The sequence below is a fragment of the Taudactylus pleione genome, unplaced genomic scaffold, assembly GCF_031769625.1.
Source record: "Taudactylus pleione unplaced genomic scaffold, aTauple2 ptg000133l, whole genome shotgun sequence".
In the NCBI taxonomy this organism is placed as follows: Eukaryota; Metazoa; Chordata; class Amphibia; order Anura; family Myobatrachidae; genus Taudactylus; species Taudactylus pleione.
The window spans coordinates 798,038-815,123 of NW_028284535.1; the positions used below are offsets into that span (position 1 = coordinate 798,038).

Genomic DNA, 17,086 nt, shown 5'->3' on the forward strand with positions numbered 1-17,086 from the left:
CTACTTTGTTGATGCACGTGCGGCTACTGCGCACACAATTCACAAACACAGAAAATAATTTTTTTTTGGTTTGGACTGGAGTGTACTTTCGGGGGTTACAGCACCCTTTAACGGTCAAGCCAGCCGGCCCTTTACTTATGACACAGGCGCACGCTTGGCACTACTTTGTTGATGCACGTGCGGCTACTGCGCACACAATTCACAAACACAGAAAATATATTATTTTTTTAGCACTTGGGGGGAGCACCCCTGATGGACAGAGCACCCCCTGGACAACACTACAGCACTCCTTTAGGACTGGGACACTGCACAGGACTTTGGAGTGGACACAGCCCCTATGGAGAACTGACTGCACAACACAGTCCAGCCAGCCCCTATGGACTTTGAAGTAGTGGACACAGCCCCTATTAACAACAGCAGCACAACACAGCCAGCCCCTATGGACTTTGAAGTAGTGGACAACAGCAGCACTACACTACACTACACTACACAGCCCTAACTCCCACCCTCCCTCTTCACTGTCCACAGCCGAGTGAGAAAATGGCGCCGACGCGGGTACCTTATATAGGATCCAAAACCCGCGAGACTCGGAAGGCGGGATGATGACGTTTTGCCTCGATTTCAGATCCGAGTCAGGCGGGAAAAGTCGAGCCTGACTCGGATCGGACTCGGATCGGGGGGGCTCGGGGGGGTTCGGATTTCAGAAATCCGAACCCGCTCACCCCTAATATATATATATAATATATATATGGGATTCAGTCAGGAAGCCGACGGTCGAAATGCCGGCTTCCCAACTGTCTAATGACAGGCGTCGAAATTCCGACGCCTGTCATTTTACCTATGCCAGGAGCTTGACGCCCGGCATACCGATCGAAGGTAAGCCGGGCGGCAGGCGCGGACAGCCGCGGGGGTTGAGAGTTAGGCTAGTGGCTCCCAGGGGGGGCTTAGGGTTAGGCTAGGGGAAGGGGGATTTAGGCACCCCGGGGGAGAGGTTAGGGTTAGGCACCCCCCCAGGAGACTTGGGTTTAGGCTATGGGGAAGGGGGGATTAGATTTAGGTACTTACAGTGGGGTTAGGGTTAGGCACTTGGTGGGGGGAGGTTAGGGGGGGTGTTAGGTTAGTTATACTTAAAAAATACTTACCTGTCGGGATGTTCAGTTGCCGGTCTTCCGGCGTCGGGATTGCATCTGATCCCATATATATAATATATATATATATATATATATATATATATACACATATATATACACACACAATTTCCACTTGGACATACATCTTGAGATGGTGCCCCCACAAAAGAGCACTCCTCACCAATAACCAACAGGAGTGCCACTCAGATAAATACTAAAAATACAGGCAGTGGTCTCATCAACGTTTCAGTTGTATTATTAACTGTCTTCAGCATCCTGAAGACACTTGATAATACAACTGAAATGTTGATGAGCCCGATGCCTGTACTCTGAGTATTTATCTGTGTGCAGCAACTGATGGTTTTATCCTATATATACAATTCATTGGTCTGTTTGTTCGCCTGTCCGGTTATGAAACCCCGGCACCGATTGGGATGAAACCAACGCGAGGTGGACCAGTTGGGTCCTGGCCAGGTTTTAGAGGAGTTAGGGTCCCGGTCGGACCTCCCGTTTGTGTATGCTGGGGAGAACTTTGACCCGGGGAGCCGGTTCTGGGCCTTCCACTGCATGGATTTGGACAACATCATATAATTTGGACGAAAACTTCACAGAGTGGTAACATTGGATCCCAGAAGACATACAAGGGGCGGGGTTGAAGTCCCAGTCGGACCTCCCGTTGGTGTACACTGGGCAGAACTGTGACCCGAGGAGCCTATTCTGGGTCTTCCACTGGATGGATTTGGATAAAAACTTCACAGAGGGGTGGAAATTGGTCTGGGGTGCCTAATGGAGTGATTGTCGTCCCGGTCGGACCTCACGGTGGAGTGTGCCGAGCAGAACTTTGACCCAGGGAGTCTGTTCTGCGCCTTCCACTGGATGGATTTGGATGACATCACATAAAATGTAATGATTATGAAGATTTAAACCCGGTTACTTCAGCTAGTATAATATATATATATATATTTATATTATATATACATATACATTTTCAATCACTTCAGACAAGAGTTAGGAAGCCTGTGGCTTTGCTGTCATTGTGGAACTATAAGGCTCAGGATGCCCTACTAGCCTCTCATTCTGAGACATGTACACCAGCTTGCCACGGGTTGTCCAATAGAGACGCTCAACCAATTTGAGTGATTTTGACAAACGTGAACTTTTGTAACAGCTTGAGAAAGGGCCATTTGTGCCTGAAACTTTGCTGACTTGCAAAATAAACACACTGTGTGTATGTATTCTATATATATATACATATATATATATATACACACAGTATATATATATATATATACATATATATATATATATATATATATATATAGAATGATATAGATATAATCTTGATAACTTAGGCCGCACCATGATCTGTCCAAACTATGCCCAATATAAGCATGTCACGCCAATTCCCTGCAAACTCACCTGTACGACCACCAAAAAATACCTTCCCAGACATAGTATCCCACTACTCGGTTCCCAATTCCATTATTGAGAATAATTCAGGTAAAAGAATTTTGTGATGCAGTAAGAAAATCAATTTTTCCCCGTTGACTCTTCTACAAATGATCCCGGTGGCCTCAGTGTCTATGGGTTTTGGCTGGAAGCCACAGAACAAAGGGCTTTGTAAGGTCGGGAAATGTTGGCGTGAAAAGCAACAGAAGAGCTATTAATCCGTCTGTTTAATGTATAGCTTGTTAGGCTGCATCTGGATGATACCGTTAAAAACACATTGAGTAAATACACGTAAAAGTCTTACTTTAATATATCACACACATGAAGAGCGAAAGCCCAGCTACTATAGGGAACAGCAGGATCAGATTAACGTTCACTTTGAGTCAGGTGCCAGTACATCCCCAGACAAAGGACTCGCCATGATTGTGCTAATAGGGGGCAGGAGGTGCACTGCTAAATCTATACCAAGGGAGGAGACCTTGTCTGATCATTTCATATCATCCTTTCCACGTAGTGACTAATGCAGCATTATACAGGGTCATTATTTTATCTGCTTTTACAGGCAGAATGTTTTTGCCAGCAGCAAGAAAAGCATGGCGGGTACATGATAGGCGCCAGGGGGACATGCGGGATCATGGGAACGCCAAGTCACAGGTAAGCCCTATTCTTTATTAATGTTTGGTCTGGGTAGATGAATGTTTGGTATCTCAATATAACTTTAGAGTGAATTCTTCATTTTAACTTTAATTTGACCTTAATATATGAGAAAGCATATGTTCCTAGGCATTATATAACACTATGTGCAGGATATAGGTAAACCCATGGAGTTGTGCCCGCCATTGGTGGATTTCCCACTAGGCATGTGCCTAGGGACGCCACCACTTCCTGATTGTCAGAACAGCAGGCCCCGCCTACATCAGAGCCCCATCCTCTACCGTGGGGGTGGGTCCTGCAGAAAATCACCTCTACACTCCGCACACTATTACACTGACGGCGGCGGGCACCATCACAATTGATCTCTGCCGCCTCTCCCTGCACTACCTTGAAGGAGCCACCGCATTTGTACCATCACAGGTCGATCACAAGAACAAAACTGACAGGATGATTGGGAAGAAATAGGAGCATTCAGGGATAGAGGAGGAAAAGGGGCGTGGTCTGGCCGAATCGGCCGCTGAATCATTTAGCGAAATCATCCAGATTTCCTAATTTTTCTTATGTATCAAAATACTACCGCATGCTATGGCATAGAGTGTTACCTTGTTCATTTATATTAATATTTTCATCCTGGTCCCGTTCCAGTGATTCGATGGTCTCCAGTAAGTATTGAAGACACTCTCTCTCTTCATCAGTGAGCTGGGAGAGGAAATCTTCTTCCTGACACACAGAGAGAGAGATCATAGTATTAATATCCGCTGTAATAGTGAGTGTGACTGTTACGTTAGGCTGCTGTCATCGTCAACCTGCCTATTATTATTATTATTATCATCGTTTATTTATATGGCGCCACAAGTGTTCCGCAGTACCTTACAAAGTACATAAACAAATAGGCTGATTTACAGTGACGTACAGTACAGTACAATACAATACAGGACATGGATAATATACATTGCTACATTCGCAACCATAACACCCAGATAGGCAACAATGCAAAGCAACCAAGTGTTAGGTGCCCTGGTAGAGAGTAAGAAGTAGATGAAGGTAGAGTAAGGAGAAGCACAAGAGGATAGAGGGCCCTGCTCGTAAGAGCTTACATTCTAAAGGGGAGGGACGGACAAACAGGTGTGACACAGATGGGGTAGGCAGGGAGGAAGGAGTATGTAGCAGCAAGTTAAGATGAGAGCTGGAAGGCTTTGATGAAATAGTGGTTCTTGAGAGCCCATTTGAAGGATTGAAGAGAGGCGGAGAGTCTGATGGGAAGCGGGAAAGAGTTCCAAAGGTGGGGAGCAGTGCGTGCAAAATCTTGGAGGCGGGAGTGAGAGGAAGTAATCAGTTGGCATGAGAGGCGGCGTGCATTTGTTGAACGAAGAGGGCGGACAGGAGAGTGAAGGATGATGATATCAGAGATGTAAATGGGAGAGGAATGGTTGAGGGCTTTGTAAGTGAGTGTGAGAACCTTAAATTGGGTTCTAAAAGGGAAGGGGAGCCAGTGGAGAGCTTGTAGGAGAGGGGAGGCAGATGCAGAGCGTTTTGAGAGGAAGATGAGCCGAGCAGCAGCATTGAGGACAGACTGGATAGGGGAAAGAAGGGAGTTGGGGAGGCCAGATAGGAGGTTACAGTAGTCAATCTGGAGATGACCAATGAGGGTTTTAGTGGCATCCTGGGTGAGAAAGGGTCTAATCTTGGAAATATTTTTAAGATGAAAACAACAGGACTGTGAGAGATTCTGGATATGTGGTTTGAAGGAGAGTGAGGAGTCCAGGATGACTCCAAGACAGCGCACTTTGGGGCTAGAGGAGATAGTTGTGCCATCAACTGATAAAGAAATGGTGGGAAGTGTGGTTATGTAGGTGGGTGGGAAGATGATTAGCTCAGTCTTAGACATATTAAGTTTAAGAAATCGCTGGGACATCCAGGAAGAGAGACAGTTGGAGACACGAGTGAGGAGAGAGGGGGAGAGGTCAGGGGAGGAAAGGTAGATCTGAGTATCATCAGCATAGAGATTATATTGGAAGTCAACAGAGCTGATGAGTTCACCTAGTGAGGATGTATAGAGTGAGAAAAGGAGAGGTCCAAGAACAGAACTTTGGGGAACACCTACTGCAAGAGGCTGTGCGGGAGAAGAAGAGCCATGAGAGGAGACAGAGAAGGATCAGTCAGAGAGGTAGGAGGATAGCCAGGAGAGAGCAGTGTGTCACGTAGACCAAGGGAGTGAAGGATTTGCAGAAGGAGAGGGTGGTCCACAGTGGCAAAAGCAGCAGAGAGGTCAAGGAGAATGAGCAGGGAGTAGTGGCCCTTGGATTTAGCAGCAAGGAGGTCATTGCTGACTTTTGTGAGGGCAGTTTCAGTGGAGTGGAGAGAAGGGAAGCCAGCCTGAAAAGGGTCAAGGAGGGAGTGGGAAGAAAGAAAGGTGGTGAGGCGGTTGTAAACAACACGCTCAAGGAGCTTGGAGGCAAAAGGGAGGAGAGAGATGGGACGGTAGTTGGAGAGAGTGTTAGAATCAACGGTAGGTTTTTTTAGAATGGGGGAGACAAGGGCATGTTTGAATGCAGACGGGACAGTGCCTGATGATAAGGAGAGATTAAGGAGGTGGGCAAGATGGGAGCAGGCAGAAGGAGAGAGGTAGCAGAGGAGACGTGAAGGGATAGGGTCAAGGGGGGAGGTGGAAGGGGGGGAGGACCGGATGAGGGACATGACTTCCTCTCCAGATCCAGGGGAGAAGAAAGTTAGAGTTGGTAAAGTGGAAGTAGAGGGGTGATCTGGGAAAGGAGGAGGTGGAGAGCCGGGGGACTGGTGGGATATGTTGTCCTGATGTATGGAGTAAATTTTAGATGTAAAGTAGGTAGCAAAGTCAAGGGCAGAGAGCGAGGAGTGGAGGCGAGGAGGGGGTGGGTGGAGGAGGGAGTTGAAGGCGTTGAAGAGACGTTGGGGATTTGAGGACTGAGAGGAGATGAGGTTCTTGAATTATGACTGTTTAGAGCAGGGGTGGGGAACCTTTTTTCTGCCAATGGCCATTTTGATTTTTAGAAAATCATTTGGGGGCCATACAAAATTATTAACTTAAAATTTGCCTCCTATATTTGGTTAAAAACGTTATTAACTCACCCTTAATGCGATGGCTGTAAGTAGCTGCTTCTCTTTGGTATGTTGCCAGGCAGAGTCTGGAGAGGCAGTCCCTATGGATGTGTGACAGGCAGATTGATAAGGCAGCCCCGGGGTCCTCTCAGTCCTAACCAGCCTGATGACAGCACTGACTGTACACACCCCCTGCTGTGCCAACACTGCCTGCTTGCCCGCGCTTTTAGGGTTGAGACCCTGCACGCCCCTGCACTAACCAGCTCAATGGCAGCCATATGACAGCCCTGATTCCCCCCCCCCTTGTGTGCTGCCTGCCTGTCACCGCTGATGGGGAGAGAGCCCTGCATGCCACTCAATGACAGCCCTGACACCCTGATCCCCCCCTGTGCTACCTGCCGCCACTGATAGGGCAAGAGCCCCTGCACTAATCCGCCCGATGACAGCCCTAACACACACACCCTCCCCCCTGCTGTGCTACCTGCCGCCGCTGATAGCGTAGCGGGGGGAAGGGGTGTGTCAGGGCTGTCATTGGCTACCAGCCGCTGATGACAATCCTGTCATCCCCTCTCCCCCACTGCGCTCCCTGCCACAGATGACAATCTTGACATCCCCGCTCTCCCGCTGCGCTACCTGCCGCCGCTGACAGCCGCTACACTACGCTGATTCTGCTGCTGCCACTGACAGCTGGCCGGGCCGGATGTTTTCACCTTGCGGGCCGTATACGGCCCGCGGGCCAGAGGTTCCCCACCCCTGGTTTAGAGAGAGAGAAAGGGCAGCACTGTATGCCAGAGATCCAGGGCTGTACCATGCTGCCATTCATCCCAGAGCCCCCCCCCCATCACATTCCTGTGGGAGGACCAATCACAAGAGATTGCAGCTTATGATTGGCTCACAGCTCCCCCTTCATAGTCATTTAATATTGATTAATAAAATCAATTGTCTGGTTTCTGAGCACACGGCTGCATGTGCCACTCATCGTGGCTCTGGGGTGAGCGGCTGCCATAGTAAAATACTCCGGTTTTAAGGACAATGAAAGGTAAGAAATCTGCGTGTACAATAGGATTCTATGATTGGCTTCCACCCAAACCACCTGTCCCCTTATTGCTCAGGGTTTTAGGAACGACCCACAGACTGACCTGTCATATGACTCGATCACTGATGACACTTTTTGGTGGAAAGTGTGACGCGTTTATGGACATCCCCTCTCCCTATTAGTGAGACTGGGGTTCCGAATGGAACCTTTCTCTGTGAGGTGGGGAGTTCCCATAACGATAGAAACCCAGGTGCTCTGTGTGTATTGTAATAGTCGCATTACATCAGATGATGTTCTGACATCGAGCTCCGAGGACGTCAGTATTAACACACGTATAGCCCCAGTGCTCTGAATGGCACCATAGGTCTGACACGTAGGTGGACATTAATCCCGTTACGGCTGCATCTATGTACGAAGCGTTACTGAGAATTGATGGTAATGCCACAGCCGCTGTAATTTGTACAGAGACGCAGAGGCGTCACTATGGAGGTGCGAGGAGTGCGGGCCGCACCTCAGTGACAGGAGCCGGGTCCTGCAGCACTTGGCCCCTGTCACAGAGGAGGATCTGACAGTGCAGGCACTAGCCTCGGGGGCAGCCCAGCATCACCGGGGGTGCTCTCACTCAGCCGACCCCTCCTCTGGCCAAATGCCCCGAAGGACATCTGCACAAAGCACCCAGCCAGAGGAAACCGAGACATATGCCGCTCTTTCCTCCATATTTTCATTGTTTTCTCTGTGTTGGTCATCAATATACCTCAAATGCCATATACAGTGGATTGCAAAACTATTCAATTTCCTAAAAAGTCAACACATTTGTCTGTATCATAAATTGCACTTACACAGATTGTTCTGGGTCAGTATTTGTATTGGGAATCCGCAGGCTTTTTAAGGCATTTTATTTTATTTTTTTCAAACTCATTATTGTTTGCAAAAAAAATGTATCCCAAAAATCTAAAAAGAAAAAAAATTGACAAATGATGTTTGCATAAGTATTCAACCCGTGTAGACTAGCACTTGGTACCACCGCCTTGCCCGTTCTTCCTTGCAGATCTGCTCCAGGTAGCTCAGGTTGGTCGGATGACTCTTGCGGACTGGTAGTTACCAAATACAGCCACAGATTCTCGATTGGCTCGAGATCTGAACATTGACTTGGCCATTGTGGAACATATAAACCTTTTTGTTGTTCGACCACCCCAGCGTTGTTTTGGCCTTGAGCTTGGGGTCATTGGACTTCATTCAGAGTCGGTCGTTGCGGCCGCACGGTCGTATAGTAAAAGGGGCCGGATATGCAAATGATGCACACGCATGTTGCGTCCCTAAGGTCGGATCGTTAGCTGGCCGACCAAGGGGTGTATGCGGTTGGTTCGCTAAAAATACGCCCACTTCTCGTACGCATAGTACGTCATCTCCGGCTACATAAGGATTAATCGCGAGCATCGTATACCATCGGAACTGGTCGTAGAGCTAAAGGTTGACCTGACCCTCTCTTAAGCTCTACGATCATTTCAGTGTAAAACCTCCCCTGTCACGTGTGCCATGACACTACTTTGTAATTTATGCACTCCCAGAAAACGCCGTTCGCATAATGAGGCACGCCTGCGTTCGGATCTCCACTCCCCCGTTTTCAAGCACCTTTCCCTATTACCACCCACAAACGCCGCAATCTGTCATTCAAACTACCGACCTGGCTGTGTTCAAGGAGAGAGAAATTTCTGATCGTAGCCGCTAGTTTGCGCACTGCGAACTGTATGCATGCGCAGTAAAGCTAACATCGGCTGCGTACGACCGTGCGGCCGCTTCGACCGACTCTGAATGAGGTCCATTGTCCTGGTGAAAGGTGAAATTTCTCCCACGCTTTAATTTTCCGGCAGACGGAAGCAGGTTGTCTTGCAGCATCTTTTATTTTGCACTATCCGTCGTCAGTCCTTACATTTTAACAAGATGCCTAGTCAGTCCCCACTGAGGAAAAGCATCCCCACACCATGATACCGCCAACCCCATAATTCACTGTTGGAATGGCGCTTGCTGAGGAATGGGCAGTGTTAGATTTGCAACACACATAATGAGAGTTGTATTATTAATATTATTATTATTATCCTTTATTTATATGGCGCCACAAGGGTTCCGCAGCGCCTCACAAAGTACATTAACAAATGAGCAAACTCGTAAAACAGCGACTTACAGTACAAGACAATACAGAATAAGAACATGGTTTATAAACATTGCTGCAGGGATCATAACACTCAAAAAAGCAGTAGGGCGTCAGCTACCAAGTGTTACGTGCCCTTGTGGAGAGTTTTGAGTAGATGATCGTATGAGTGAGGGAAGGAAAAGCACATAAGGGAAGAGGGCCCTGCTTGTGAGAGCTTACATGCTATAGGGGGGTGGGGGGGAGACAGACGGGTGACACAGATAGGGTAGACAGTGAGGAAGAAGCATGTAAGCAGCAGGTTAGGATGAGGTCTTGAGAGCCCGTTTGAAGATTTGTAGAGAGGTGGAGAGTCGGAGAGGGAGAGAGCACCAGAGGTAGGGAGCAGCACGGGCGAGATCTTGGAGGCAGGAGTGCAAGGAAGTGATCAATAGACAAGAGAGGTTGGATGCATTTGTAGGAAAGGGAGGGAGATTAGTGTGATGTAGATGAAGGTGTGGTATAGGGAGAGGGAGAGGAGGGTGCTGAGCTTAGTGGTTGGGTAGTAGGACCATTGTGGGGGAGAAAAGAATGAAAGAGGAGTAACATTAGAGGAGAAGGAGGGAAGCAGAGGGCAGGCATACAGACACAGGAGGGGAGAGAAGGGGAGGAGACTGGGGGGAAGGATAGAGGTGGGAACAGGGGGCAGAATAAAGGATTAGGTAGGCACTGAGTAAAGTGAGAATTTGAGGAAAACATGGTCACGGTGTGGATGAGGTAAGAATAGTGTATGTGTGAGAACGACAGTGTTGAAGGTTTTTCAAAAATGCTGGTGAAAGAACACTGGGCCTGATTCAGAGCCGGACGCTATTTGCGCTCGCTCGTTCAGAAAAAGGGGGTGGCTATTTAAATGAACCGTTCGCTCTTTGCGGTCTGTTGCCGCCTCTATGTCTGAACGAGCGAACAATACATGCGGTCGTTATTTTGAAAAATACGCCCCCTGGCCGCTCGCATCATACGTCATGTCCGCTATTTATGAGATTAATCGAGTACATCGAACAGTGTATGAACTGCTCGCTATTCTTGTGGTTGGTTTTTCCTACCGCAATCATGTGAGCAGTTCTGACTATAAAACAACCAAGTGACGTGGTCGATGACGCTGCTTTATTAATTATGCACACCCATAAAACGCCCGTTTTGACCTTTAAGCACGCCTGCGTTCTGATCTCCACTCCCCGTTTTCAAGCACCTTCCCCTTTTACCACCCACAAACGCCTCCTCCTGCCACTCAAAATAGCAGGCATTCGCTATTTAGCGAGCACACGATTTTCGGCCGCACTGACTGGTTCGCACATGCGTATTACAATCCGTACGCATGCGCAGATGTGCGAACATCGCTCGGAATGAACGAGCGGCCGCTTACGAGCGGCTCTGAATGAAGCCCCCTGTTGGTGAATGCGTATGCTTGATGAACAAAGTAGGGTTGTTTTTTTTTATTGAGGGGAATATATGTGATTTAAAGTGTTTTGAAAATGAGTAATAAAAAAGAAATTCAAAGTTGTGAGGCTAGGCAAAAGCAATGGGAAATCAGGGTCTGATTCAGAGCCGGACGCCATTTGCGCTCGCTCGTTCAGAAAAAGGGGCTGGCTATTTAAATTAACCGTTCGCTCTTTGCGGTCTGTTGACGCCTCTATGCCTGAACGAGCGAACAAAACATGCGGTCGTTATTTTGAAAAACTGCCCCCTGGCCGCTCGCATCATACGTCATGTCCGCTATTTAATAGATTAATCGAGTACATCGAACAGCGTATGAACTGCTCTCTATTCTTGTGGTTGGTTTTTCCTACCGCAATCATGCGAGCAGTTTTGGCTAAAAGACACCCCACTGACGTGGTCGATGACGCTGCTTTGTTAATTATGCACACCGTTAAAACGCCCGTTTTGACCTTTTGGCACGCCTGCGTTCTGATCTCCACTCCCCGTTTTCAAGCACCTTCCCCTGTTACCACCCACATACGCCTCATCCTGTCACTCAAATTAGCAGGCATTCACTATTTTGCGAGCACACGATTTTCGGCCGCACTGACTGGTTCGCGCATGCGTATTACAACCCATATGCATGCGCAGATGTGCGAACATCGCTCGGAACGAGCGAGCGGCCGCTTATGAGCGGCTCTGAATGAAGCCCTCAGACCGTATATGTAAGGTTTAGAGGTTACTTTGCAGTGGTACAAATAAGAATTTAGTTTTTTGTGAAAAAAGAGGCAGCACAAATTGTAGCAAGTGAGATAATGTATCAAGAAAGATAAAGTGAAGTTCCCAATGCAACAGGATCCGCTTGCAACAGTCATTCATCTATCACAGTCTTTGAAATGACAGTTAAAAGCTGATTGGTTGTCTTGGGCAACTGCTCCACATTATCTCTCTCCAAGACTTGATACATCTCCCTAATAGTGTTTAAGGGGTCTATGTACTAAAGCCGGCCATACACGGTGCGATATAGTAGCCGATCCGACAGATTGGCAAAATATAGCTGCTATATCGTACCGTGTATGGGCATGATATCGTCCCGTGGGGTCGTACATCGCATCCCCAGATCTTACGGAAAAAATTCACTCGATCGGGGGATGCGATGTACGACCCCATGTTGCGCTATGCGGGTGAGGGAGGTGCCAGCATATCGGCCACCACTTTGCTCCGTGTGTGAGGACCGCCCGATATGTCGGGCATCAGATCGGCCGTCAACATACATGGTGATATCGCACCGTGTATGGGCCACTTTAGCCTTGGAGATTGATAAAGTGGACAGAGATAAAGTACTAACCAATCACCTCCTGTCAGTTTGCAGGGCTGTGTTTGAAAAATGACAGTTAGGAGCTGATCGGTTGATACTTTGGGCATGATTCAGAGACGCTTGCTATTTGCGAGCGCTCACTTTGAAAAAAATCCACCTCCAGGCCGCTCGCTTTGCTGTGGGTGACCACCCACAGCTTTTGCGAGCGGCCTGGCGATGGTCGCGATTATCGCGACTATTGGGCTTGTGACGAGACCCTTGTGGTAGGGTCTCAGTTCCTGCAAGCCCAAGTGGACTTCCTGCTCTAATAAAGCAGGAAGTTCACTACTGACATCAGGAGTGGTGTCAGTAGGGCTGCCTTCGGGAACGCCTCCATTTGTCCAGTCACCCCCCCCCTCCCCGCCTACAAAACTGGGCGAGCTGTCGATCAACATCGACAGCCGCCCCATTTTGTAGCGTGAACCGGGGCGGGTGAAGTTCTCACTCGCTCCGGGGCTCGCGCACGCGCAGCGGGTCTGAATCAGACCCTTTATCTCCATTCACAGCTTAGTACATAGACCCTTCAATTGGGGCAAAAATGTCCCATTTGACCACAACAATCGTATCCCACAGTTTAGCTGGGTCAGTCTGTTTTCTGGCAAACTCCAGACATGCTTTGAGGTGGGTTTTCAGTAATGGCTTTTTTGTAGTCACCCTCCCATACCGGCCAGTTGAATGCAGAGCTGCTGATATGGGTGACTGATGCACCTTCACTCCAGTCTCAGCCGCTGAGCTCTGTAGCCCCTTCTGATAGGTGGCCTCTCTGTGGCTCCCTCTTGCTCTGATGCTGAGTTATTATGTATGTCCTTGTCTAGGCAGTGCCTGGTTGGTATGATGCAGCTTCCATTGCCTGACAATTGTCCAACACTGGGCCTGATTCATTAAGGATCGCAACTTGCGATTGCAATAGCAATGACGCACACGGTCTCACTGCGAAGATATGCTGATCCAATGCGATCGCTATGCCGTCGCAGCACAACATAAGCACGCCTATGCTATAGCGTTTAAACGCACTGGCACACCTGCGTTTCGCTGACCACCCCCCAGTCAACACCCACAAATGGCATTTCCTGTCAATCACTCTGCGATGGGTCTGCGTAGTCAGGGCGATCGCAGTCCCGATCGCAGAGGCCGGTTCGCGCACTGCGATGCATATATATGCGCAGTACGCAACAATTAGCAGTTGCGATCAAAGCTAAATCAGGCCAAGTGGTCGTACCAAGTGCTCACTGGGGCATCCAAGCACTTGGATATTATGTAGCCTTTTCCTTTCTTTTGCCTGTCTATAACTGGGGCTTTTATTTTCTAAAGCAGGGCATCCACTATATAATTATCAGTCAGATATCTGGGCCTGATTCAGAGCCGGACGCTCTGACCAGAGCGCTCGCTCTGAATCAGGGCCCTCCTACCTAAACTTGGAGCGGCCTCCTGGCCGCTCGCATAGCTGTGGGTGACCACCCACAGCATATGCGAGCGGCCAAAAAGATGGTCGCGATGGTCAAGACCATCGCGACCATCGGGCTTGCGACGAGACCCTGCGGTAGGATCTCGGTGACTGCAAGCCCTGGAGTGATTTTGGCTCTATCAGAGCCAAAATCACTCCCACTGACATCACTAGTGATGTCAGTGGGGCCGGACCCAGACGGTAGGCGCTCCATCTGGCAGCCACGCCCCCCGGCACGCCCACCAAAGGGGGCGTGCTGTCAATCAACATCGACAGCATGCCCCCTTTGGTGCGAGACCCATAACGACGGCTACCCCGTCGTTATTCGGGTCTCGCGCATGCGCACGATGGAGCTCCCTCCGTCGTGTGCATGCGCTCAGCGCTCGTGAGCGGGTCTGAATCAGGCCCTCTGTCCAATCTGGCTGGTTTAAATGAAAACCTGGTAATGTATGGGAGCAAATGACAATCGTCCATTTGCTCACAAACACTGGAAAATAGCCAAAAATGGTTGTTCAGACAAATTGGTTAAAACACACAAATTTAACCAATTTGAACATTTTTTTGGGTCCTTTTTTCAGTGTTTAAAACCATATGATCCACTGTCATTTGCTCCCATACATTACCAGGTGTTCATTCCAACCAGCCAGATTGGACAGATATCTGACAGATAATTGTATAGTGGATGGCCAGCTTTAGAGTGCTCTTTGGTCTTAATTTTCACAACTTCCTTCAGATTCACAGTATGACCAATGTTATTCGATTTAGGGAGTCTTTTATCCATAACAGCTTAGCTCTTTTAATACTTTACAGGTAGAGGCTAAATGAAAGCCAATTATTATGCCAATTTGGCCCTGATTCATCATTGGGAATACAGTGAGAATTAGCACTTACCTGTGTACCTGGACAAACCATGTTGCAATGCAAGGGGTGTAAATACATACATTTTTTTGCATGTAGTGTAAATACTGGCTGCTTTTGTATGTAGCTCACAAATACTGCACAGCATTATTATTACACTGCACTTTAGATGTCAGTTTGGACACGTTCCTCCCAAATCTAAATCTCTCTGCACATTTTAAATCTGCCCCACCTGCAGTGCAGCATGGTGTCACCAAGATGATCAGTTACATGCTAAATCTCACTCTATTTCCAAAGCTGAATCAGGGCCTTTGGGCCTGATTCAGAGCCGTTCGCTATTTGCGGTCGTTCGTTCAAAAACAAGGGGTGGCTATTCAAATGATCCGTTCGCAAATTGCAGTCTGTTCACACCTCTAAGTCTGAACGAGCGAGCAAAACATACGCTCGTTTATTTGATAAAAACGCCCCCTGGCCGCTCGCACCATACATCATGTCCGCTATTTATTAGATTAATCGAGTACATCGTACAGCGTATGAACTGCTCGCTATTCTTGTGGTTGGTTTTTTCAACCGCTATTTTGCGAGCAGTTCTGAGTTAAAAAAAACCAAGTGACGTGGTCAATGACGCTGCTGTATTAATTATGCACACCCATAAAACGCCCGTTTTGACCTTTAAGCACGCCTGCGTTCGAATTCCACTACCCCGTTTTCAAACACCTTCCCCTGTTACCACCCACATACGCCTCCTTCTGTCACTCAAAATAGCAGGCATTCGCTATATAGCGTACAAACGATTTTCGGCCGCACTGACTGGTTCGCGCATGCGTACTAAAAACCGTACGCATGCGCAGATGTGCGAACATCGCTCGGAACGAGCATACGGCCGCTAGCGAGCGGCTCTGAATGAGGGCCTTTGTTTCTTATGTGTAAACTTGGAGCTTCCACAGCACTGGGCTTGAATACTTATGCAAGCCTCATTTCTCAGGGTTTTTTTTTTCTGCAGACAAATAATTAATTAGAAGGTTATTTACTTTTAGAGCCTACTGGTCCACAATAAGAAAACTGTCTGGAACAATGGCTCGGATTCGGATTCGGATGCATCTGCGAGCACTTTTCCGTATGGCCACGACAGCCAGCTTACTAGCATATGCTAACAAGAGAATCTGCATGCGTATGCTGAACATTCACGCGTCTGCATGTGGAATGCCGCGCCACCCGCTGTGTTTCTGTTCACAGCCGCAACCATCATCCTTAGTATCGATGCTGGGTACAAAAACATCTGTCTGAAACATGGAGACCCATCTCTGCATGCTATAGAGGTTCACTTACACGCCCATGACACCCCCAATATTTGGAACCATTCAGTTACCACCCAGAAAGAGTTTACAGGAAGAGTCCTATCAATCCTCCCTACACCTGCAATCTCCGTTCATGTGCCTAGGCCTGAACCAGCCCAGGCGCCGCCATCTTTCTATGGCGCATGCGTAGTATGTTGAGATCTGCAAAATCCGTCCACAAACCCACTTGGGTCGGACTCAGAATCTGGCCAAATATGTGCAATCGTCATTTGTAATACAGGCAATTCTGTTAACTTTTAAGGGGTCGAATACTTTTGCACACAGTATGTAAATAAACAGGGCTTTGCATACATGCACCGCCACTTGTAACAAATTGTTTATTAATATATAAAATTTTATATATATATATATATATATATATATATATATATATGCTTTAAGTGTTTGTAAGTCACGTTGCATTCAAGTCGTCTGTGCCAGATCAATAGATAAACGGTAGTTACCTCTAGATTGCTCTCGTCATCCAGAGCCTCAGCTTTCACTTCTGTACCATCCATCCTGTGCTCCCAAGTGAGGATCTCACACAGACCTTATTAGCAGGAAAGCTCCGTATTCTCCTGTGTAGTCCTGTGCTGCCAGCAGCACCTGCAGAATACATGACGCACTCTAATTAAAAAAAGGAAGATCTCTCACTCTGCTGCTATTATTCCCGGTATTGTCTGGATTGAATTATTACCAGGACAATGGCAGATTCAGGTTACCTTTTATTGCTGTTTTGTTTCACAATAACAACTGTGTTTACAGTAGTGTCACGTGTTGGACTGTACACGCACATACAAGACAATGTGAGCCTGTAACTTTGTGTGTGTGTGTCATGTATTGTCTTAATTCCAGACTGGTCCTTTCTCCTGATTTTTATGGCATCAGCAGTGTACACGGAACTGCACAAATCCGACCGACACACAAATAATGCACCATTGTGATGCGGCAGATAGACCGGACTGAATAGGAACATTCTACCCAACCTCTTTGCAAGTTGTTGAGCTAATTCCCCTTTTTCAACAATAAATACATGTATTCTGTTTACTTGTTCTTATGCAGATGTATCTGTTCCTTCTGGGTGGAGTGATCAGAATTTTTGCCCTTTCTAAGCAAATAAGCAACTTCTATTCAGGGGA

General features: G+C 47.8%; 1 protein-coding gene across 2 annotated transcripts in view; it reads right to left on the minus strand.

Annotated features, from left to right (window-relative positions):
- Nucleotides 1-17,086, minus strand: part of LOC148523438 (uncharacterized) — a 70,656-nt gene that overhangs the window by 13,069 nt on the left and 40,501 nt on the right. For both annotated transcript variants that reach the window (XM_088473233.1, XM_088473232.1), the window contains exons 2-3: nucleotides 16,412-16,553; nucleotides 3,836-3,953 (exon numbers count right to left, since the gene is read on the minus strand). In XM_088473233.1, the coding sequence (XP_088329359.1) occupies nucleotides 3,836-3,953; nucleotides 16,412-16,465 (172 nt within the window). In that variant the 5' untranslated portion in view covers nucleotides 16,466-16,553. The remainder of the gene's footprint in view (nucleotides 1-3,835; nucleotides 3,954-16,411; nucleotides 16,554-17,086) is intronic.